At 41.3% G+C, this 25,000-nt stretch overlaps 1 protein-coding gene across 3 annotated transcripts in view; it reads left to right on the top strand.

Annotated features, from left to right (window-relative positions):
• LOC147020375 (uncharacterized) overlaps positions 1–9,283 on the top strand; it is an 87,966-nt gene extending 78,683 nt beyond the window's left edge. For all 3 annotated transcript variants that reach the window (XM_085895710.1, XM_085895709.1, XM_085895708.1), the window contains one exon: positions 9,114–9,283. Coding sequence is in view for 2 of the 3 variants with exons in the window: in XM_085895709.1 (XP_085751835.1) it covers positions 9,114–9,242 (129 nt within the window). In the remaining variant the exon portion in view is untranslated. The remainder of the gene's footprint in view (positions 1–9,113) is intronic.
• Positions 9,284–25,000: the final 15,717 nt, after the last annotated feature.

Here is a 25,000-nt window from a genome sequence, read left to right as displayed (position 1 = left end):
AGTTTTATGTTAACCAGTCAGTTGCTGAGATGGAAAGTAGTAACTGTCGCCTTAGTTCGGTTTGGGCAGAGGTGCCAGTTGATGAAGTATTGCTCCATTACCTTTAAGTCTGGGAAAAGGGTACTGCTGAGATCTTCAAGGTTGATTGCTTGAGTAGCAAGGGCAAGATCATCTGTGTTGTCAAACTTTCTGGAAGTGGTACAAGGCATGTCACTCACATATATGTTGAAGAGGATTGGACCTAAAACAGACCCCTGGGGAAGACCATCATTCAGAGTTCTTTTGGGGGTCAAGCCTGGTGTTGGCTCAGTGGTTAGGGTGGCGGCTTGGGATCCTAGGGTCCTGAGTTCAAGCCCCGTCGGCTGCTGAATTAATACACCAGGGGGTTGACTCAGCCTGTCATCCTTCCGAGGTCGGCGAAATGAGTACCAATTCCAGTGTGTGTACTGTTAGAGGGGCACTGCATCAGCGACACAGTCGCGCTTCAAGAAATGATAGCTACCCCGGCAGCTAAGCTGCCATACGACCACCACAGTCCTTTTGGGGCTTGTTTGCTTTCTGAGATAAACCTTATATCTTCGATTGCTAAGCATAGAAGAAAGGACACACATTGTGGCTTGGCACTGGAAAAGTCTGGCAGCATTCAGTAGAAGTTCATGTTGCCATACTGTATTACATGCTCATGAGAGGTCAATTAGTGCAACACCTGTCTTGAGCATACATTGGTGGCCAGTCTGAGTGTGGGTGGTAAGTGCAAGTACTTGATCAACACAAGTCCTACCAGGTCTGAAGCCAGCTTGTTCCTTGGGAAGGTTGGGCCCTACCAGTGGAGATAGCCTGGCCAGAACACACTTGAATAACTTGTTTGTCATACATAGCAAGGATATGGGCCGATAGCTCGATAAGTCAGCAGCAGGTTTCCTTCGCTTAAGGATGGCATTGGCTTTAACTTCTCTCCAGGTTGATGGTATAACTCCAGTTGCATGAATGTAAATGAAAAGAAAACCAACCAATAATGTTCATAAGGCCCAAAGTTCTTCAAGAATTCAGGATATAGATGCCATAAATTCATGCTGCTTTCCTTGATTTGGTGGAGAAAGGGCCAGTGTAAATGTCAGTCCTGGTCTAGTGGGAAGAAAGCAGGGATGTAGAAGGAGATGATGAAATGGTCTTGGAGAGTTCCTTACGGACTTCACGGTGAGCCTCCTTTGTTGAAGCAACTTTAGAGATGAGGAGCAGCATAGAAGCAACTGCATTAGCCAATACTTTGGGAGATTGATGTTGAGCAGGTGGGGGCTCCAAGATGCCTTAGTGGGTTGCATGCCTTTCTACTTGAATGATTGAAAGCAAGCCTCTCAAAAGTCTCCTACCACCTTTATCGTCTGACCATATCCAGAGATTCCAAGAGCTCAGATGCAACATCTGGATCCCCAAAAACTTTCTACTATTGGAGGAGTTGGTCCATTTCTGGCAACCAACTGGATATGTAGCATATGTGAAAACCACGTGTGGTGTTGATTTTGGTTGCATCTCTCAGAATCTTGCAGAAGCTGCTATAGCTGTTCGGGACAGGGTTGAGGCTGGTGGATTGCTCCTCCACTTCTGTTATGAAAGCCTCCCAGTTGGCTTTCAGAAAATTCCAGCAGATCTTAGGTTGGGACATAATCATGGGAACCTCTATTCCAATGTGGATTAATGCTAGTCAATGTTGACTTTGGGGAAGTTGTGTAAGAAAAGTGCATCAGAACAAAATAAGACGAAGGTTTAACATCCAAAACTTCAACTTCTCCTCGGTTCCCATGGTGGTTAGCATGTCACAATTAACATCCGATTGATATTGTCGATTGATCTTACTGTGAGGTAGGATGTTTTTACTCAATCAATCAACTTTCAATGCTGAATATGTTGAAGTTTATTGTTGGGATTTTTTTGTATACATAGTCGAGGCCTGTCAACCTTCCGAGAACAGCAAAATGAGTACCAGATTGATTGAGTCATTGGAGTATCCTGCGTTGGAGTGGCGACCAATCCAGAATTGTTCCCAATAGCCCAGGAGACTGCTTTGGCAGCACCAACGCTCTATACATAGTATGGTCCCAATGGATGGATGGATAAAGGGAGACTTGGACACAATGAGTGTGTGGAGGAATTGGGATGGGGGGGGGGGTAGTAGAGGATGCATAGGGTGAACAAGATGGATACAGAAGGAAACCCTCAGGAGGGAAAATTGGAAATTTTGAAGGAGGGATTGGGGGGGAGGGTTAATGAGGGTATAAAATATCATGGTTTTGGATTGGGGGCGATTTGATATGGTGGTGAGCAATATAGATACATCAGGGCTATTACACCTTTTCGGACCTTCTGACCATTTTGTTTGAGTGCCATTTTTCCTGCACATGATGCATGAGCTGTGTTGGGGCAAAAAGTCTGGAAATTTTTCATTGATGCCTGGACTAGCATGCTATAAGCTCTTTAACGAAGCATTGATCAACTTTAATTTCACCTAAAAATGTTGACAACTTCTGTAATTACTTCCACAAATACTTGCAGTTTTTTTTTCTCCATACTACCTTTATCCACTTTTTTCCTGCTGCTTGTTTTACCCTCGTGTTTTCTGAGCCATCTGGTACAAAGAGCCTGCAAATTGAATGAAAAGCTTTCTCCACAACCAGCAGCCTGCTTTTTTGAGTAAACAAAAGCTCTCCTTCAGGAAATGGATGTTTCTCAAGGTAATGCTCAGAGACCAGTGTTCTTAGTGCATGTTGAACATTTCTACTTCCTTGAATAACCCTTTGACATACTTTACCTTTTTATGTTGTTGCAATGTTCCTGCAACAGGTTTATTTGCATGGAATGGAATAGACTCCCTGGGAATATCGTGGCAGAAGAGAGGGGGTATAAAGGTTTAAATTGGAATTATAAAGGTACCTGGATGCATTGGAGATGAGGGGTATGGGGATATTGGCAGGACTCGCAAGTAGCTTGTGTGTGGATGGGTGATGGATTCTGGGGTTGGTGCAGTGCAGGCATGGAATGGCTGCCTCCTGCTCATAAGGGGTGTTTGTGGGTGTGTGTTTCTGCAACAGATAGACTTTATGTCCACTCTTGTCACCTGACCTGTAAGATCTCATCATTATTCCACCATTATTTCAGTGTCTAAGGTCCATGGAGTACCTTGTACATACATTAAATGTCATACAAGGACGCAAAATGTTACTAAACTTCTCCGTGAATTACGAGGACATCAGGAGACAATGGACAAGTTAACAAACAAAGTTTATAGGATTGGAACCTTGGATCCCTGTAGAACACGACATCTGTTCAAATGTGAACACTAAGCGAGCCACTCGAAACTTGATCTTAAATCTTGTTAGTTTCCGATTTCTCGGTAAATTCCATTTTACAAATTATATGCTTTAATGTGATGAATTTTAGGTAGAATTTCATTTCTTTGAAATACTTAGCTTTTACCACCATATCAGCATTTATCACTTGGGCAAACATTGTTGTCTCGAGAGATCTGTTAAGGGTGTTTGGACACAACACGAAAAACAATCCTGCCAAGCACACCATATGGGTGGCAATGCTGCTCTACACTGTGAACTAGAACCACAGTGGTACACATTGTAATCCGAGACAGAAGCTAAAGCTACAGGCATTAATAGCATCTTAAAACAGGATGCCAAAGCTAATTTATGGCAGATATGTTGCTGGCCTCTTCTTCTACAAGCTTTTTGTTTTGGTCTAGGATTGCCTACTTTTTGCAACCCACTCTTTGTCTTTACAAGGAGGCAAGTGTTCATTGACCAAGTTTATCATTGCATTCATCGACAAGGAAGCATGTGTTCACTTGTCTCCACAAGGAAGCATGCATTCATTCCTTTCTCTGAGATCCAGGCTGCTTTTATCTTCATCATTCTTTTGATGTCTTTGCCTTTCTATCAAACAGACTTTCTGCATTCTGTCTTGCTCTTCCACCATTTGTGAAACCGATTCAGTGTAAGGTAAGGTGGTATCGTGGCAGAAGCACTAATTGTTTTCAATGTTGCTTGGATTTCCCATGGAAGGGGAAGAATGGTTGACATCTTGGTGTGACAGCAGTTGCTTGAAACTTTCTTGTCATTATAATTTCAAACTTTCTTGTCATTATAATTTCAGGTCCTGTGAAAATGGACATTGTCACTGCCAGATTTTATAAAATAAATACAAATATCAAATAAATTTTTTCTGAAATATGAGTCAAAATTTGCTAATGCGTTACATTGCCTTCAAGGAATTCGGTACGTTATAATTTTGCCTCTTTTTTTGGATACCTTTGGTGGAAGATATTTTATTCCCACTACGTAGTTACATATCGTAGGACACGTCCGTAATAAAGTGCGCGGCATCGAAAGTCATCGTTTGTCCGATTTTACATATCTTGTTCCGAAAAACGTTGATTCCGATGCACTCGTTTTGTGACGTCCACGTAGAACGCATTTGCGTACCCCTAGTAGCTGTACTCGCATATGTCTATTAGAATATTAATCACCTTTCCCCCAGAGAATATGTTCAGAATCCTTTGTTCTGCAACACGTTTCGCCAGAAAGATCGACGAATTGCTCATACGGAGCAATGTTTCCTCGGTTCACGTGCATAATATGTGTCCGTCAAAGTTTCACGGGGGAGCATAAATGATGATAAGCTTTACTATTTAGCTGCATTGCAATAAAGATATCAATTATATGTATTGCATCGTGATTCTAGTATACCGATCTGAATGAATCGCCTCTATGGATGGCCGATCGTGCAAAACAACGCCCGACAAAACTGATGATGCAGGTCTGTCAATTTCTTACGCACGTGAAAGTGGTCTGCAGGTCACGTGAACGAGGTACAACAGAAGTGATGACGCTACAGACGTGTGCCTAGTGGCACTGCACAAACAACACATCATTGTTTTCCGATGAAAAAGCCCGTAATGGCTGTGATATCTCTGCTATTATGTAAAAAACGGCATTTTATCCCCTCATATTTCGGTCAAACCTGACGCACGTTAACCCCACTTTTTTGGCAAACATTCTATATTTTCTTCGTTTTCCAGTGACTGGAAGCGTTTATAATGAGTGAAACCCAAAAATGTGGTATCAAATGATTCCAGAAGTGACAAATTGAGCAGAATTATTTGAATATGATTTTTCTGACCAGCTGTCACACTTTTGTAACGCATTAGCGAATTTCGACTCATACGAATTCCTTACATATACAGTGCCAAAAGAAAGTCTACTCCCCCTTTCAAAATTTTCACCTTTTGTTGCCATATATCCTGGAATTAAATTGCATTAAATCAGACTTTTTCCACCTTTATTTATCCATCATAATCCACAACTTCCAAGTGAAAAACAAATTCTACAAATTTCAGAAAATTAGTTAAAAATACAAAACAAGAATATCTTGCTTGGATAAGTGTCTACCCTCATTATAGCAGCAATCGTAAATTATTTCAGGTGGAAGCAATCACCTTCAAAATCACACACCAAGTTAATTTGCCTCCACCTGTGTTAAATTGCAGTGATTCTGATTATTTCAGAATAAAATCAGCTGTTCCTGTAGGTTTCCTCTGCTGGGTCATGCATTTCACAGCAAGGACTCAACCATTAGCACCAAGGAGTTTTCAAAAGGCCTCCAGGATAAAGTTGTGGAAAGGCACAGATCAGGAGATAGGTATAAAAATATTTCAAAGTCCTTGAATATCCCTTGGAGCACAGTCAAGTCAATCATTAAGAAGTGGAAGGCGTATGGTACCACCAAGAACCTGCCTAGATCAGGCCGTCCCTCCAAACTGGATGACAAACTGAGGAGGAGTCTGATCAGAGAGGCCACCAAGAGGTCAATGGCAACTTTCAAAGAGTTACAGGCCTTTTGGGCAAAGACTGGTCACTGTGTGCATGTTACAACAATATCCCAAGCACTCCACAACTCTGGCCTGTACGGTAGGGTGGCAAAAAGGAAGCCATTACTCAAAAAACCCACCTTGAGTCCCATTTGAGGAATGAAAAACCAAACACTCCAGAGATTCTGATGCCATTTGGCAAATAGTTTTGTGGTCAGATGGAACTTTTTGGCCTAAATGCAAAATGTTACGTTTGGCACAAACCAAACACAACACATCACCCAAAGAGTACCACCCCGACTCTGAAGTATGGTGGTGGCAGCAATATGTTTTGAGGATGTTTCTCATCAGCACAAACTGTGGTACTTATCAGGATAGCAGGGAAAATGGATGGAATAAAATACAGAAAAACCTGAGAGGAAAACCTGCTGCCCTCTGCAAGACAGCTTAAATTGGAATGGAAGTTCACCTTTCAGCATGACATTGACCCGAAGCCCACAGCCAAAGCTACATTGGAGTGGCTAAATAACAAAAAGATGAATGTCCTTGAGTGACCCAGTCACAGCCCTGTCCTAAATCCAATCGAAAATTTGTGGCATGACTTGAAGATTGCTGTCCATCAATTCTACCCATGCAATTTGACTGATCTTGAACAGTTTTGCACAGAAGAATGGGCAAATATTGCCCAATCATGGTGTGCAAGTTTGGTCGAGACCTATCCCAACAGATTCACAGCTGTACTTCCTGTCACAGGTGCTTCCACCAAGTATTAACTCAGGGGGTGGACACTAATCCAACAAAGATATTCTAATTTTGTTTTTTTGATGAATTTTCTGAAATTTGTAGAATTTGTTTTTCACTTGGAAGTTTTACGTTATGATGTGTAAATAAAGGTGGAAAAAGTCTGATTTAATTCAATTTAATTCCAGGCTATAAGGCAAGAAAAGTTGAAAATTTTGAAAGGGGTTGTGGACTTTCTATCGGCGCTGTATGTGTATATACGGTATATATTAATGTGTTGTAGCATCAGAGGGTCTGCTAATGCAAACTGTCTGAGCCAGAGGTCCAGTACCTACAGTGATGATCTACAGTGAGTCAAAAGAAGGTTCATTTCATGTTTAGGTCTGAGGATGTTTGAAATGTGATTTAAATTTGAAATAAACATTTTGAGGTATTTGTATTTATAACGTTGGGAACCAAAACCTATAATTGTGTGTTCCCTGCTTTTAATGCTTGAGCTGAAAATGGAGATGGTATCAAGCAAGGTGACAAAAGACGGTACAAAGGCAAAACGTTCTGAAGTTTCTTTTCAACAAAAACATCAAACCCATTTAAATTTACAGATGATTGGTTATGCAGTGCAGTGGTGATTGCCTGTCGAGGACATCCATGTTATGGAGCACCTTTAGATTCGGTGGAAGGTTTTTGATGAATGAGACTATTAAGTATGATGTCCTGCACTGGCAATGTACACATTTTAAATAATTCTGTACTAAAGGAAAAGTGTGTGGGTTCAATGGGGACGTTTGTTTAAAGCTAAAGAGAACTTTGTAAATTATCCGGTATCGTTTTTGTTAAAATGCATGAAATCCGAGTTACGAGTACTGTATTAGCAAAATTCCAAGTCACATTTGAACCACCTTCACAGTTAGGGCTCGGGAGAAACTTTGCACTTCTGTGAACAATAATTCTCTTTGGAGATATAGATTCTTTCAAGCCCATATTGACCACGACTATGCGTTATACCAATCATCTTGGTCTGCTTGAGTAACCACTCCGAATCATTGGCTCAGCAACCCCAAGAACTTCCATTATGAGTTGTAGGCCAACACGAGGCAGAAATATAGCTTAGTTGGTCGGATGATCACTATAAAATAATGTATTCTGAGATTGATTCCCAATAAAGTCAGACTTGTATTAGGTGCATACCAATGGTCTGTGTCATGTTCTCCGAGCAACAGCACACACCAGCATATCGGGTTTGATTTGTGGTTACGTTCGCAATCCTGTTTAGTCATGTTTTGTACTTTGTACTTTGACCATGAGAGACGTTGTTTTGCTATGGCATTGTTTCATGAAAATAAATTATTTTTGTCTCTCCCCACTCCCCCTGTCCCCCACATGATAAGTTGTAGTGTAGATAAATGTCCCAACTGAGGATGATAAGGCTTTGGTGAAGTTCATTGCAGCACAAGGGTAAAGGGTCCATTAACACGCACCACCATCATGACGCATGAGTTCTGTATCCTCTGTTCAATCTCCATTGTAAAGATAGTCATGGGCAGTGATATCGCAGCAATTACCCATTACAAAAATAATTTAGCCAAGTTTCCTTCAATGGCCAGGATCCATGCACGGTTTTTCTGGGACGTACAGTGTTTGAATGTGTTTCACGCCATTCCAAAGAGTCCAAGCAATAACTGTCCATGGCTTCTTGAAAGAGGTGAGATTTTGCCCACATCTCATCAACGGCAAAATATACATACGGACAATGTGCAATCACATTTCTTGAATCGTGATGGAATTTTTGAGTTGAAATGAGCAATGAAACATTGCCTCATTATTGCTATTTTCAGACCTGACCTTAAATATATTCGGCTATTTTGAAAACAAAAAGAACTCCACCATAGCGGTTACTATTCATCACGAAGCCGCTTTAAAAAGGGCTAGTTTGCGGTGTTTTATATACATTATTTGAAAATAAATATCTGTCCTTGTTACAATGACTGTTTCAAGCTGGTGGGTCTGGATAATGAAAAACGAAGGATATTTAAGTTACACTTAAAAATGACTTTTGTATTTTTTTGTAATGCCTCACTACCTGAGTTGTATGTGTAATAGCCGCAAGGCCAGCATGGGGCTTTGCATGTCATGCCAAACTATCCTTCAGAGGAGGGTCTACAGGTGACTGTGCTGTTCGCACTGAAATTTACGTCATTTCAAAAAAAATGCCACTACCTTTCAAAACTGCTGGGCCATTGTGTGTTAGTGCCTTGACTAATATCTCTTCACAGAGGTTGGCTGTAAATTAGCAGCAGGAAGTATGCGTTGGTACGTGAATATTGCACGAACATGATGGATGAAGTGGCATTTTTCTCTCTTTCGGATTGATTTTGTTTGAATTTTTTTCAAGAGTATTCACTCGTTGTTTCACGTATTAAATGTGGTCAAGTATGCATTTATTATTGCTCTAACAATGACACCCGTGCCCTCCGACCCCCTTCCCCAATCCATCCCACAGCAATCTTCCTTTGCTGCTGATGAGAATGCATCTGCAGCAGGCGATGAAAATGTCCCAGAGTTTGTCAAGATGAAATCTCGACTCAGACCAGCGTCCATGCGTGTACAGGTGGAATCATGTGCGCATTAGCTACACACAGACAGTTATCATATATATATATATATATATATATATATATATATATATATATATATATATATATATATATGTATATATATATACATTATGGACAGTGGTGGTGGAACCATTGGCCTAAGAATAACATTAGTGGTGGTTTTGGCTTTCTTTGCATTTTCTAACATCACAAAATGTAAGTATGTATATAACTTTGAAACAGAAAAATCAACTTTGTTTATGTATGACTGAGCTGTGGTTTGGGCCTTATGCTGAACGGCAGGGGGAATATGATAGTATTGTTTATTTTGTACACTGTTGCCTGTGGGATTGAAAGAATCCAGTAAATATTTTCTGTTGCAAACAAAATGAAGACTTTTGAAAGTATTTTCTTTCAGAGTTATAATTGCACTGATTCTTCGAGATTCACAAAACAACAATTGCATGTCTACGACTGAGCATCTCTCTCAATAAGGAGTGCACTTAACACCTCAACATGATGACGGTTAAGTCACCATGTGGTGCCTTGCTTCTTTTGGTGTTTAACCGCTGTATTCTGGTGGAAGAGGCTGTGACAACCAGAGATGAGTGATGTTGCGGATTAAGTTACTCGCAGCACAGTGGCCCACTTAATTTCAAAAGGCACCCACCATAGGATCTTTACCATCAATAGGTGAGCGTTAGCAGATTGGACAGTATCTCATTTTGTGAAAGGATTATGCAACACCAAAATGGCAGTTTGTAGAAATCAATAATGCAACACCAGAATGGGAGTTTGTAGCCTGATCCAATTCCATCAATAATCTAGTCCAAACTGCACTACTCAAAAGCAGCTAACTCGGAGCAATAATATCAGTCCATGCAAGACAATGTAGACATCACAACCAAAGCATCATCAACAGGAAAGTCAATAATATTTCCGTGGTATCAATGGACTATTGTTATGTGTATCCACAGATCAAGTTCTGTATAATTTCAATTTTACATGCTTTATATTTTTTATTCTACGTTGATGTTAGGCTCACATTGGAGCATGTTCATAAACGACATTCCGGTCAATGGCATCGGTCGACATCATTCTTTCAAAACATTTTATACTCAAGATTATATTGTCAACTGTGTGAGAGGCAACTTAATCTATAGAAAATAATTTTTTGCATTTTGTGATGTCACAAACACAAGTCAACAATCTATTGTTGTAGTTGTACTTTCAGAAAATTAACAGGAAGATTGTGAACCTCTGTATTTTGTTTAATTATTTTATTTCTGCCAAATAAAGGGCGATAAAACAAATTGAATGTCTTTATTTTTGATTCATTTGCTTTTCTAAAACTGAGATATTTGGCTATTCTGGATACTTTGTGCGATAAAGCACAATACCTTTCTCAAACTGCCCGAACATGTGGCACAACCAACAAAAGAATATACGGTACATTAATCTCAGATGATCTTGTGCCATCAAGTGTGATTGTCCTTGGCTTGATGGTATTGCCTCAAAGGCTTCTCACACCTGCAGGCTGACTGATACTGGGGGTATCAGTGTAGCAACTCACTCTGCATTTAGTTCAGTGCCTTTATCAGATTGCAACAAAGATGGAAGTGCACTTTAACTTGAGTACAGGCATAGAACTGTATTAAGTACCACATTATCATAGTTCAAATCCTACTTGGCTGTTGAATTAATACCAGGTGTGGTTGACTCTGTCTGTCATCCTTTGAGGTCAGCAAAATCAGTGCCAGCTTGCTGGTATACTGTCTGAGTAGCGATCCATCCAGGATTGTGCCCAATTGCCAAGGAGAATGCTTAGGCACCACCAACGCTCTGCACAGAGTATGGTCCCAATGGATGGATGGATTGTCATCGTCGAACTGCATGGTGCAGAGGGAGCACAGTGATACCTTTGAGTTTTACAATTTGGGTTCAATTTCCGACTCAACTCTCAATTGTCAAATTGATACTTCACAGGTGAAGTGTTGTATCACAAAGAGTGTTGTCCTTCAGATGGATATTTAGCTGGGAACCATTCTGGTAGCATTAGGTGGTGGATGTTAATGATTCCACGGTGTATTTTTCACATTGATTGGGTGAGATATCACCGGCACATTGAACAAATGAGAAATTTCTCCCCAAATCTGCTCCCCATCGAATGTCAGTCCTGGCCAGCCAGTTTGTGAAAATATGTGGGCCGAATTTCTCACTCAGTGGATGCCACAAGGTGTGATTGATTGGAGCTATTAGTGTGTGTGTGTGTGTGTGTGTGTGTGTGTGTGTGTGTGTGTGTGTGTGTGTGTGTGTGTGTGTGTGTGTGTGTGTGTGTGTGTGTGTGTGTGTGTGTGTGTGTGTGTGTGTGTGTGTGTGTGTGTGTGTGTGTGTGTGTGTGTGTCGTTGAATGTTATCTCCATAACTTGCGTTTCAGAAGATGGAACGGAGTCCTCCCAAGACTCAAATTATCTACTTCCATTTTGGTGAAGGATCTCGATTCATGGGCAAATATTTGAGGTTGTGTTCTTCTCAGAGATTTGTTCCGAGGGCTCATTTCAGGATCGTCACTGAGCCCGAGACAGCTTCCAACTGTAGTCCGTTTCTCGTAATATTTCCAGGGATGGTTTTTAACATATCCTGAAGGTTCTTCTTCATCATTCCCGTTGCTTCAATTTTGGCGCTCTTTATCTTCCAGGATCTTTTCACATCATTCTTGAGGTCTTGGTATTTGGTCGTTGTCTTGATTTCCATATTATTCAGACCAAAATCACTGGGTACTGAAACCACAGTTTGCAATGTCTTCTTTTCCTTTTTGTATCTAAGTTTGATGTCTGGTCATAATGTTTTGTTTTCGATGTTCACGCTGGATGGGATCATCAGATCGTATGTGAGCATTATGCCTTTTTTTTTTTTTCAATTCTTGCTTTTGGTTAATGTTTCCATGAGTTTCGTGGAACTGGGATATTGAGACCTTTGCAGATTTGCCAGTGGATTAATCCACATACCTTTTTGTGCCATTGTGTGTACAGCTGTTCTGACATGAGTATTTTTACATCCTAAAAGGAGGTGACTCGTGCTTTTTGTTGCTCCCTTGCCAAATTTACACTTGTCCAATTGGCTCATTCCTGACATTTTCGTAAAGCCATTAATGTAGTGTCCCTGCTCTGCACCATTTATTATGATTTGTTCTCCGACCCAGTTGAGCTGACCTCTTCTTAGCCATTTCAGTGTTCCTTCTTTGTCTATCTCCAATCTGTCAAACTCTTTTTAGCTCACCAAGAACGTAGTTCCGGGGAGCTTATGGGATGGCGTGTGGTCCGTTCATCTGTCCATCCACAAACACTTGCAACTTGTGTCAGGTGTCCAATCAGAGCGGGGTTGCATAAAAGTGGGACATCTTGGTCATCACTGCCAGCAGTTATGAAGTGGCAGTTCTAATTATATCTATTTAGGATTACGTACCACACCAGTACACAAACGCCACACAAAATACACCACACAAAACTACACAAACACCACACAAAACAAGTCCTGGTGAGGGTCTGCAATCTCTGCTGCTCTTTTCCTTGTTTTTTGTCTTTTTTTTCAACCGATAGGGCTGCATTTGTTGCTGTTTCGGTTTGTTGTGTGACATCTTCTATTCACACCTGTTTTTGGAAGTTTTTTGCAAGGTGAGTGAGAGATACCTTTTTCTGGTTTGTTGTGTTCATATTTGTATGCAAGTTATTGTATTCAGTAGTCTGTTGAACTTTTCATGTACATACTCTGTTAATTCTACAGTCGTTGCTCTGTGCACTTGATTGAGTTCCAACAGGCTGCCACCACCTCCTATCCTCGGCATGTACATTCTCGGGATGCTCTGATTTTTGTTGAAAATTTGTGGATCGTGAGGAGTTTCGTTGTGTTGATATCTAGTTTTTTGATTTCCGTTTGTGGCCAGTTTACTATTCTGAAACTGTATCAGAACACTGGTACTGCTAGTTGGTTTATAATTTTGATTTTGTCCCTTGGGGAGAGGTATATTTTCAGGATCAGCCTCGTTCTCTGCAGGTATTCTTTGGTAATTGTTTTACACATTTTTTGTGACTTATTTGGTGGCCCTCTTCTACTCCGATGTATTTGTACGATGCTACACTTGGCAAACTTATCGAGGCCAAATTTAATTTGAATGTTGTCAGAGTAGCAGTTCACTAATTTCAGTTTTTCTGCTACTTTTTCATCGTTTAGTGCAAAAAGTATTAAATCATCATGTACAGTAGATGTGTCACTTTTCTTGTTTCTTTGGACAATATCTTAGTGGTTGTTAGGGTGTATCCTTGTGCTTGCTCATTCATGAGGTTATTTGGTGGATCTAGACTCGAGATCAAGGCAAAACAGGAGGGGGAAAGGTTGTCTGCTTGGATGATCCTGCGTCATATATTCATTCCTAGGATTTCGATCTTTCCATCCGAGTGCTGAAGAATTGGTGTGGTATTCCATAGATTAATTGCTTTCTCAATCAGCTTGATCATTTGGGGATTTATCTTTTACCTTTGCGTGCACTTTATCATCAATGAATCTGGGATGCTGTCAAAAGCCTTTTTGTAATCTATACAGGCTGTGAACAGTTTGGTTATTCTCGTGTTGCAGTTTTAAAGTATTGCCTTGTTTAGTAGTAAGTGGTCTATTGTTCCATAGCATCCTCTTTTACATCCCTTCTGTTCTGCCTCTTGGCCTCCTTGTTATGTTAGGTGGTGGTATATCATTTCTGTGATGATTCCTGTTAAATGTTTATATATTGTTGGTGGACAGGTTATTGGCCGATATTTGTGAGTTACAGTAGTCGGATTTCTTCACATTTTGGGATGAGGAAAGTGTTCAAAGGGCAGAACAGCTCCTTATGAGCCAACAACCATCCATATCTCGTGCCCAACTGTGTCTGCGATTGTCCTCCTAAAGTTAACTTTTTCTAGGAGGTTGGTGGCAGGATTTGCACTCAGGCCACCGTAAAACACTTCATTCCGCAAACCACATAAGAAGTGCAAAGAAAACTGAAAACCCACTCTGTGGAGAAATTCAGGCACAGGAGCAGTAGCCTCAGATTGGGTGAGTAGCAGTAGATTAGTTTTAAAAGAGGGAATACCATTAGCTTCGATTTAGAAGCATGCACACACACGACCAAGATTGGGCATACCCCAGAAGCCACACAAGAGGTAGCAGGGTCTGCAACGGCAATGCTTCATAAATGATGGAGCGGGAGGAAATGCAGCACGGATAAGGAGACAGCTTGGTCCATGAATCGTGGTTCCTTGTTGTGGTTAACATTGATGCTTCAGGACTGGGGAATACTCCGTTGAGTGCAACACGGATAAGTGGACGACTTGGTCCAATGATCCATGGTTCCTTGCTGTGGTGAAGATGGATGCTTCAAGAATGAGGGGAAGACGACGTTCAGTCTTGGTGACTCTCGAGTGAAGATGATGACCGGTGGAGGTGGCGCGTACACACGCACCCACACATACTTAAATCATGATTTTCACATGCACAATTGTGATTCATACACATTATGCATATTGTTGTGGGCCGGGTGTTGGGTGAGAAGACCACGAGGTGGGGGAAGCTATCTTGGTTCCCACCAGACTCCCTGTAATTGTAGGCTGTCGCACACGGATAATTCATTGACGCAGCGAGTCGCTTAACCGACGGTGGATGCCAATAACTCAATCCCGTGACCTAGGGTCCTCCTGTCTATGGGTTAATCAGATTACCGAATTAATCACGTGATTTAATTACCGGGGAACACGTCCTCAGTACACCTTGTCCGAACCGGATCACTCCACCGGATCGGATCACTTTACCGGATCGGATGCAGTCAAGCGACACTGCCAAGGACGTACCGGCGGAAAGGAACGAATCGTTGGGAATAAAGTCCCGACTAAACTAGGATTAGGACCATGCTGGATCAATGAAAGAAACTACAAAGACGAGCTGGGAAAATTCCAAATAATGATTTATTTACAATGGGGTGGCACGATCAATATTTATTGGGGTGTGTTGTGCAGAGATATGGGAGAGAGAGGTATGGTGCAGCAAATAAACAAGCAACTTACAAAAGTGGATACAGAGCAGACTTAACGCGAGAATAATAATAATAATAACAATAACGATCTTCTGCAGTCTTACTTAAACAGACAGGTGCCAGGACACACACAGACAGAAAACCCGATGAAGATGGAGTATTGCAACAAGAAGGGAGAGGAGTAGAAGCTACAATCTTTGTACCTTTGTGCTTGATAACACGACGCGCAACCAATACTTTTCGGGGGTGGGGGTAGATGCTCTATGGTGCGGTACCTGACAGTGGGCCCATCGTCTCTGGCTTCAGCAGCACATGTGGAGACCGTGTTCGTGAAGGAGGGGCTTGAGTGGAGAAGGGGCGGGGTCCAGAGCGCATGGATGGAGTGGTAAGCAGGACCAGGTAGGCGGGTGGGGTTGACGTTGTGTGGGCAGAGACGAGGAGGCAGAGTCCGGGCAGCAGGAGGCGGGTCGCGGCAATGTTGAGGAGAGCGAGACGAGAGAGGCGGAGTCCAGGCAGCAGGAGGCGGTTCATGGCATTGTTGACGAGGGCGAGGCCAGAGCGAGAGAGAGGCGGATAAAGAGAAAGGCGGAGGGACCGCTCTGACCTTTATAGGATTTTCAGTGTGGGGGGAGGGGCCACCTCGATGGGAAACGTCATCACCTGAATCGGGTGCTCCAATTGGCCCCAACCCCTCATGTGGCCCGCTAACTTTGGCCGGAAACCGCTTCACTTCATTTCCGGCAAGGTCATCTCGGACAGCGGCAATATTCTGCTCTGACCCTACGACATAATACAAATCGCCCACACCAAAATTGGCATGTGAATCATCCCGCAAAAACCCCCGGGCCGCGCCTCGGCGAGCGGCCGAGGTTCCTGCACGCCCACTCGGGCATCCGACCAGCGCCGATCAATGCGCCTACTCTGCACGCGTCAACGTGGCCCACACTGGACAACACTCCCAGGCTCAATCGCAGCTTCGCTGGCCGTAGAGATTAGAAGACGTTCACCATCCGTGGGAATCCGCTGCTGCCAGCGAGGGACAAAGGTACGTCGTTATCAATAAATCCATGCATGTTTCGTGAGCGGCGTATGTATCTGCCTTCAAGCACATTCTATACAGTGTGCGGGGTACGGCCATTACGCATGTGGCCAGCGCCCACGTCTGCACGACTGCTAGCGTGTGCGTGGGGTCAACACCAATATGGGTCAATATTTGGTTGAAAAGGAACGCACCGCTTTTACCTCGCACACCCGCATCCCATCCAACGTGGTGTGGAGTCGCCTTTATCGGCCTCCGTACGCGTTTCATGCAGCGTGGGCATCATGCTGGCTGTGTTTCCTGTGTTGTGAAAAACACCATTCATGCAGCCTCATAAGAGGTAATCATTACTTTGCCTTTTTAATGCAACCGGCAATCTTCCCCAGATCATCGGAAGCTTGAGTCGATAATCTGCACTGCTCAGCTCACTTTATGACTCGCTGCACATGTTGGGTTTAGGGCTCGCTTGGGAACGAGGGCTCTGCACCGTATCGTTTCCTCACAGCGGTGCCGCATGCGCTGTTCTCCATGAGGGCCCACCTCACAGCAAAGGTGCATGTGGCTCAGATTTACCTCAGGAATAATCAGACGAAAAGGAGAGTAGGGATGAAATGAAGAAAAAAATAATGTAAGCAAACCCAGCTATGAGATCATAACTACGCACTCCATCGTTGTCCTGCTAGACAAAAGGAAAGGGACTATCTTCACATATAATAATGGAATAACTGTCTTGGGACCACTCACTATCTGTTGGATGCATGCAGTTCAAAGAACCCCAACAATATTATATACATCCATATCAATATTTGACCACACACATATTATACGTGACATATTATACATATTATAAACATACATATATTTACGTGACATATTGTACACATAGACACGCACACACACTTTCTTGGGGACAGCAAAATGGCTGGTTGGAATAAAAATATCCCATACAATTACAATCAGTCACAGAAAATTATTAAAGGAACACAAACCCCTTTGAAGCTGAGGCCTAAGTCTGTGCAGCCACACCGACCATCGGGAATGTGTGCTGAAAAGGACGATGACTGCAAGTCAAGTTTGGGGTTTGTAACTTAAAAGATGTGGCCGTGCTGAAAATGATAGAGAGAATGATTATATATATATATATATATATATATATATATATATATATATATATCTATATATATATATATATATATATATATATATATATTTATATATATATATATATATATATATATATATATAAAATAAATATATATATATATATATATATGTATATATATACAGTGTATATGTATATATATATACAGTGTATATATATACAGATATATATATATATATATATATATATATATATATATATATATATATATATATATATATATATATATATATATATATATATATATATATATATATATATGTATATATATATATGTATATATGTATATATATATATATATATATATATATATATATATATATATATATATATATATATATATATATATATATATATATATATATATATATATATATATATATATATATATATATATATATATATATATATATATATATATATATATATATGTATATCAATCTATGCATGAGAGAGAGCAGGTTTCTGTGGAAGAATTCCCAGGCTGATTTATGAGAGACCAGTCCTGAAGAGGGATGCCTGCAAGTAGTCCCTGCCAATTTGCTTGAGTGAACTGCCAGACTCACTGGCACCGAGGCAGCTCTCTGAGAATAGCCAGAGAGATGTTGACTCTCACAAACATATTGTTGTGGTTATGGAAACGACCAGCATGTCTCTGAATGTAGATGGGGGATTTTCCACAGACAGATATTTCTTTCGTTTATATCAGACATTGCCCACCTTTTGTGTGGAGGGATTTTTGGAGGAATATGTGTCGTTAGATAAAATGTTCGTTTTTTTCTCGACTCTCCCTCTCTGGTTCCATCTTTGGATCCCTTTATGGCTCCACCTGCCAATCCACCATCGGTCCCTCGCCATGTTCACCTTTCAAACCCGTGGCTCCTCATGGCCCATCCTCATGATTCTATTATTTGCCCTTCAAACTTCCCCCTCCCTCCTTTTCCATTACACGTCACCAACACCATCTCGCTACCACCCCATGATGGATTATGGAACCACATCCCAAGTGGACACGTCATGCATCACCATTGCTTCAAAACAATGGACTGCAATTACTGTTTCACTCACACAAAGGATTCTTAAATGGGTGCTTGAACACGTGGACAGGAAATAGAATCATTCTTTCAATTCATGCAAAAACCCCATTTGAACACAATAGAGGTGATTACTATCACTCCAGTGGTCTCTTGGTTATTTTGTTTACTTGAAAAACAACAACACATTTAGAGCTGCAGGATCATTCACCTGCAGCTGTTGTGGCTGATGTTACGTGCATGTCATGTGCATTTGATATCATCGATCACTGAAACAAATAGCAGCATCAACCTCTCTCATTGTTGTAAAGTGCAGAGTAGCTCGACCTACGTGGAAAGATGAGGTAGAAAGTGTGTGATTGTGTATTCCACAGAATAACAAGGCAGATTAACTCAACCTCCATAGAGGAAGGATGTGAAATCGAGTGGGGTTGGTTGCAGAGAGCAGCTGGACCTCTGTGGTGGGAGAATAATCATGGGAGACCTTGAACAAGGGACATTGAAGCAGCCTTTTTCAGCATCTCGATCTACCAGGCGTTTAATCTGCCGGGTATTTGATCTACCGAGCATTTTGACCCACCAATCAGTTTGATATACGAAGCGTTTGGTCTACATGGTGTTTGATCTACTGGGTGGTTGATCTCCTAGGTGGTTGATCTACCGGGCAGTTGATCTACTGGATGGTTTATCTACCGGCTGTTTGATATACCAAGCATCTTGATCTACCGGTCATTCGATCTATCAAGCTCTTCTTACCACGATTCCTTTGGCCAAGTCTGTACTCATGTTTGCCTATTCTGACCGGGAAAGCCACCAAAGGGAAGCTTACATGAGTCTTCAGGCGGCACAAGCTTGCACGCATCTGATTAAGGTGGGAAGGAGCAGTACCAAGACTCTGCTCTACATCTTATGTACTTTTCTTTCTCTCTACATGTCTCTGGTTGTGATTCTTAGTGGCGCCACAAATCATTTGTAGATAATTAAGTAAGATTGTAGAAGGGGCTCATAAGTGTAAAAGGAACAAGTTGTGCTCTGTGTCTCTGTTCTATTTGCCATACATACATGTCATACAAATTTTCCCCATTGTGTACATATCACGCCCTCACAAATACCCTGCATATGTGCTTTACCTTTCCTTGTGAATAAAACCTTTCCTGTATACTCCACTGGTCAAAAGTTTTAGAACACCCCTATTTTCCAGTTTTTACTGAAATTTAAGCAGTTTAATGTTTCAATGTACTCTGAAATTAAAGCACAGAACAAATCAACAATTGCAGATAAAAAAAAGAAATCATGGAATCGTTTTGTTGAACAAAATTAAATCCAAATTTTTTGAGTCATCAAAGTAGCCACCTTTTGCAGATATAACATCTGAACATACTTGTGGTATTCTTTCTACAATGGAAATCAAATATTGTTCGGAGGGTTCTTCCCAACACTGTTACAGTGTTGAAGATTTGACCTAAACCCTAACAGCAATTCCATGATTTAAAGCCTACTGTCTTCTTCATTTCTTCTTTGGTAGTTCTGACATAGCCTGGATGTATGTTTTGGGTTATTATCTTGCGGTAGGATGAACCCCTGACCAACTAGGCATAGACCAGAGGTTATTGCATGGTGCTGCAAAATGCAGTGTTAGCCCTTTTGGTTCAGGGTGCCAGTCACTCTGTGCAAGTCACCGACTCTGGATCCAGCAAAAGAGACCCAGATCATCACGCTTCCTCCTCCATGTTTGACAATTGGTGTGACACACTGAGGAACCATCCTTTCGCCTATTCGACGGCGTACAAAAACCCTGCGTGATGAATCGAAGATTTCAAATTTTGGTTCATCAGTCCATAAAACCTTCTTCCAGTTATCAGTAGTCCACTGGCGGTTCTTCATGGCCCAGGCAAGCCTCTTTTTCTTATTTTGCCATCTTAGCAATGGCTTTCTTACTGCCACTCTACCGGTCCAACCTGCAGCTCGAAGTCTTCTCTTCACAGTTGAAACTGAGACTTCCTCACTTCGACCAGTGTAAAGCTGTGCTTGAAGCTGCTGTCCTGTGAGCCGCCTATCACACAAGCTGTTGACTCTCAGAAACTTGTCTTCTGATTGTGTTGTGGCTTTGGGTCTGCCAGACCTCTTCCTGTCAGAGTTTCCTCCAGTTTCCAAGTGCCTTTTGATGATGTTGGAAATTGTACTCACTGACACCTTGGCTTACTTTGCAATTTCTCTAAAGGAAAGACCTACACTTTTAAGGGTTATAATGGTCTGTCTGTCCTCCTTTGTTAATTGTCTTTTTCTCGCCATTATGACAGGGATATACTACTTCCTGCAGTGCAATATTGTCCAAATAATGCTTCAGAGGGTGTAGCAACACAGTCTGTTCCAACACTGCTTTTATACAGACAAAGGGTTTGTAACTAATCAGCAAAAGTTTGGACACCTGTAGGAATTGTTTGCATCAACTTTCAAGGCTTAATTTACTTCCATTGCTGAAGAAAAGCTGCAATTTTTAACCCATTACTTGTTCCCTTTTTAACAACTCTGAAATATCTATTATTTTTCAGTTTTTGGTAACCTAAACGTTTTTTTAACCTCTGGCGGTTTACCGCTTAGCATTGTACAATTCCAGGTTATTCACTGGACTGAAAAATGAAAAAAAAAAGTGAAAAATTCACTGGTAAAAACTGAAAATTGGGGTGTTCTAAAACGTTTGACTGGTAGAGTATACATGCCAAACAAACTCCCCCATGTTTCCCCGATTTAAATAAACCAGTACATGCTTTCTTCCACCTGCTCGTGGTGTTTTTTTCTCTGTTTGTCACAAATAATCTGCACAAGCGAGAGCCGAGAAGTTTTACCCCAACTGTTTTGCTCCATTAAATAGCCAGCACTGCATTCTTTGTTCCACTCACCAGTATTCTGAATGCACACTGAGGGCACAATCTTTGGTTAGTTGGGCCACGTCACCCTGAGGTAAACGGTATTAGAAGGAGGAACACTGGGAGATTTGGCCATCTAACGTTCGTGGTTGCTTAACAACTAGCCAGGCTGCGGACTTATCCACATCAAGTCGGCCTGCAGGATGGGAGGTCAAGAGGAGTTTGAGGAGTTTGTCCTCGTGGTGACCCCTGAACGCCGGGCCATAACACGATAATCAGATGAACAAGCATTTGATGACATGCGGTTATCGGGTGGTTGCCATCCATGTGAGAATATTTTATCTCAGAACTGTTGCCACGTCCTTTGTTGACACTGGCACTGTGTGGAAGACATTCCTCAAATGAATGGTCCAACACTTGCTCCTCCACTCGCTATCTCATTCCTTTCGCATTTTGCCTGTGCAGTGCCAAACCTTTTTCAAAAGCTCAATGCACTAGCAATTCAATGATTTGTAACATAGCAGAATGTAGGGATTTTACATCATCGAAGATTCTTGGGAAACTATGTTTCGTTTTTTAAAGGAAAATCTTATCAACTGGTCCTTCTGGATATGGTTTGCCCTTTACGAAACTGAAATATAAGGTCGTTTGGAATTTTCAATCATCATCGGGATTGTCCTCCATTGCTGAAACCTCTGTTTATATGAGACATTTGTTTTTCGTGCAGAAGCTGCTGCCCTGCAACAACCACACTCTGAGATTAGAAGCAGTGGAACCTGGTGTCAAGGGATGTCCAAGAAAACCAGATAATTTGCTACCCACGGTTTTGGGTCGGAATTTGGAATTTGTTTCGGGTGCCTATGGTAACTCATCTACTTTTCATGAAAGACACAGTGAGATCTTTAGTGTCCACTCATGTCATTGTTGAAGGATGGACAGGTCCAGTAATGGCTTATCATCCACCCGAGGGACGGCACACAGACTGATGTCTCGCCCCTGCTTGCTAAACACCAGGATGACAGTTTATAGCTGTGTCGGGATTCAAAACCAGGCTTGACGACTCAGAGGCGAGTGCATATACCTCGCCAGGCTATCCTGCCAGTCCTGGATTTTTCAATGCACTATCACCAGTTAAAATTTGAAATATAGTAAAATGCCAACATGTATATCATATCCTGCTTATTCTCTCTTACACAGTACAGCACTTCATGCTACAATCATTATAAGTGGAGTGGTACCAACATTTAATTCGTTGAGTCATATTACTTAAGATTGGGAAACATTTGTCTGGGGGTAATTTTTACAACTCGTGGTACATAAATACATAGATTCACGATTTCCTCATTACTTCCGCCACCAAAGGTAGACGGAGGTTATGTTTTTATTGCTGTCTATTTGTCTGTCAGTCCTTTTTGTTTGTCTGTGAGCAGGATTTCTCAAAGATTAATGGACTAATTTGGATGAAACTTGGTGGACAATTTTTTAATTTTTTTCGAGCGATTCTTCACACTTGAGAAATGGGACAAAAACCGAAAAAAGCGAGATATTTCAAAAAGATAAGAAAAAACTTGGTGGATGTGTTGGGTAGGTGACATGAAAAAGCCGATTAGATTCTTGTTCTGGTCTTGATGCAGATCCGACCTATCAGTGGGACACAAAAAGTAAACTGTTCACCCTGGCAGAGATATGTGCTCTACGGAATACTGTTCTATTTTCCTTATTTGATGCTGATTCGAAAAACCTTCTTATAAATGACCAAACACAAAAACAAACTAAAATTTCGTATTTTTCTCAAATGTTGGCTTTTCACAAAAGACCTTTTTTTTTTTTTTGCAGAATCGCCCCCTCCCCCCTTTCACGTTAAGGACAGGTGCAGGTGTGTTTGAATATGTTTTGAACACACCTTATTAATTTGGAGCAGTCGATGTTCATTTTGTGTTCAAAGTGAACACAACACTGTGTGTATATTTAGAAATAAACAGGCCAAGGATATGGTCCGTTTATTTATTTATTTGCTGGGGACTCACATGGGGTTTGAACAGATGCCAAATGTCATGAGTTCTAACCGATGAGCATTGATCTCATCTGTGCAAACCTTGTAACAAGTGCGTCATGCCATCTGTGCTCCTTCACACTGCTGAAGTTAAATTCACTTACTGCTGCTGTTACGCGGGTGGGACAGAAAGAGGGCTGGCATGGAAGGAGGAGAGCTTAGATATGTTTAGGGGGCGGTCAAGGGTGGAGGGGGGGGAGTAGGAGGGGATTTTAGTATCAAGGCAAGTTGAACTCCATTTCCTCTGGGCACATTGCAGCAGTAATACAGTGCATTCACCCAGCATGCAATGAGTCTTATTTACCCACCATGCAATAAGCAATTTAAAAGTACAATATTGTGATTTACAAACTCAAATAATAATAGTAATAGTACTGCAACACACATTTTAATATGTCGTTCTTTTTAATTTTGGTTATGACAAAAAAAAATTTAAAGGACGAATTGTTTCTCATGAGAATTGTGTTTATTTATTTATTTATTTATAATATCCATGTATGTGTATATGGAAAATAACATCAACACTTGCAAGCACCAGCATGCTCCTGCTTTCATTTGGCAGATTGTTCGTTTTTTTTTTTTTTTTCAAGATCACTGTGCCATGAAATTTGGTGCACACCTGCAGCACCAAAGGCCTTCACATATGAGCAGGACTCGGAAAAGGGTTAGAGGTAAATTAAAGGTCATAGGGAGACCATACAGAGTTTTATCTCAGCCACGGAGTGCCTTGCTCTGCCAATTTCACAGATGGCTAACTAGTCCTTCTCTCCTCGGAGTGAATATAATCGGGAACAAGCAACCTGGGCTTTAAACTCTGGGACTCTGGGTTCTGCTATAAAGATCGCTCTATTGAGTGGAGATGAAATTATAATTATTATTATAATAGCCCTGAGTTTTCAACTCGATGAATGAACCTGTGGGGCCTCTCAAAGCAAATTCCACCGCTTTATACATTGCTATTGGCTTTAATATCAGCTGGGATTTTGCATGCACCGTATGTTTATTGCTTAAATATTAAAGAATTTGAAGCCGAAAATTGCTTTGGATTGAACCCAATATGACCTGCAATGATGTGGATTACAAGACAATGAATAATTATCTGTTGATAATGTGATAATTCTTCATTATAAGCATGTATCTGTTGATTGTTTTCATTTAGATCCTCTACCAGATTCTGTAACATGACAAAATAATATTTTTCATTTTGAACATCGTCACAATCGACACCGTCACAATCGACACCGTGCTTATTGTGTTAAAAGATAATTAGCGAGATACCCATGCTATGCACAGGAAGGAGCCCAAAAGCAAACAGACAATGCAGAAACAGCAAATGCCAAACCATGAACCAATAAATTGCACATTCCTGTGACACCTTGAGTCAAAAATCAGGCATGGACAGCCGGTTCGTGAAGGACTTGGGCAAAAAACTTACTGCAGCTGATCCCAATAGAAGTAAGGTGGGTAATATTTCTATGATGTCACAATGGCGAATCGGAAAATGCCGAATCCGCAAATGTCACGGTTGGAAACCCTCACAACATTTCCTCATTCTCCTTTAAACTTGATCTCTCTGT

This window comes from Eptatretus burgeri, chromosome 9 (assembly GCF_056783735.1).
Source record: "Eptatretus burgeri isolate ZD-2024b chromosome 9, Ebu_testis_v1, whole genome shotgun sequence".
Lineage (NCBI taxonomy): Eukaryota > Metazoa > Chordata > Myxini > Myxiniformes > Myxinidae > Eptatretus > Eptatretus burgeri.
The sequence above is the reverse complement of the archived record's forward strand: the minus strand, read 5'-3'. Positions and strand labels throughout refer to the sequence as shown.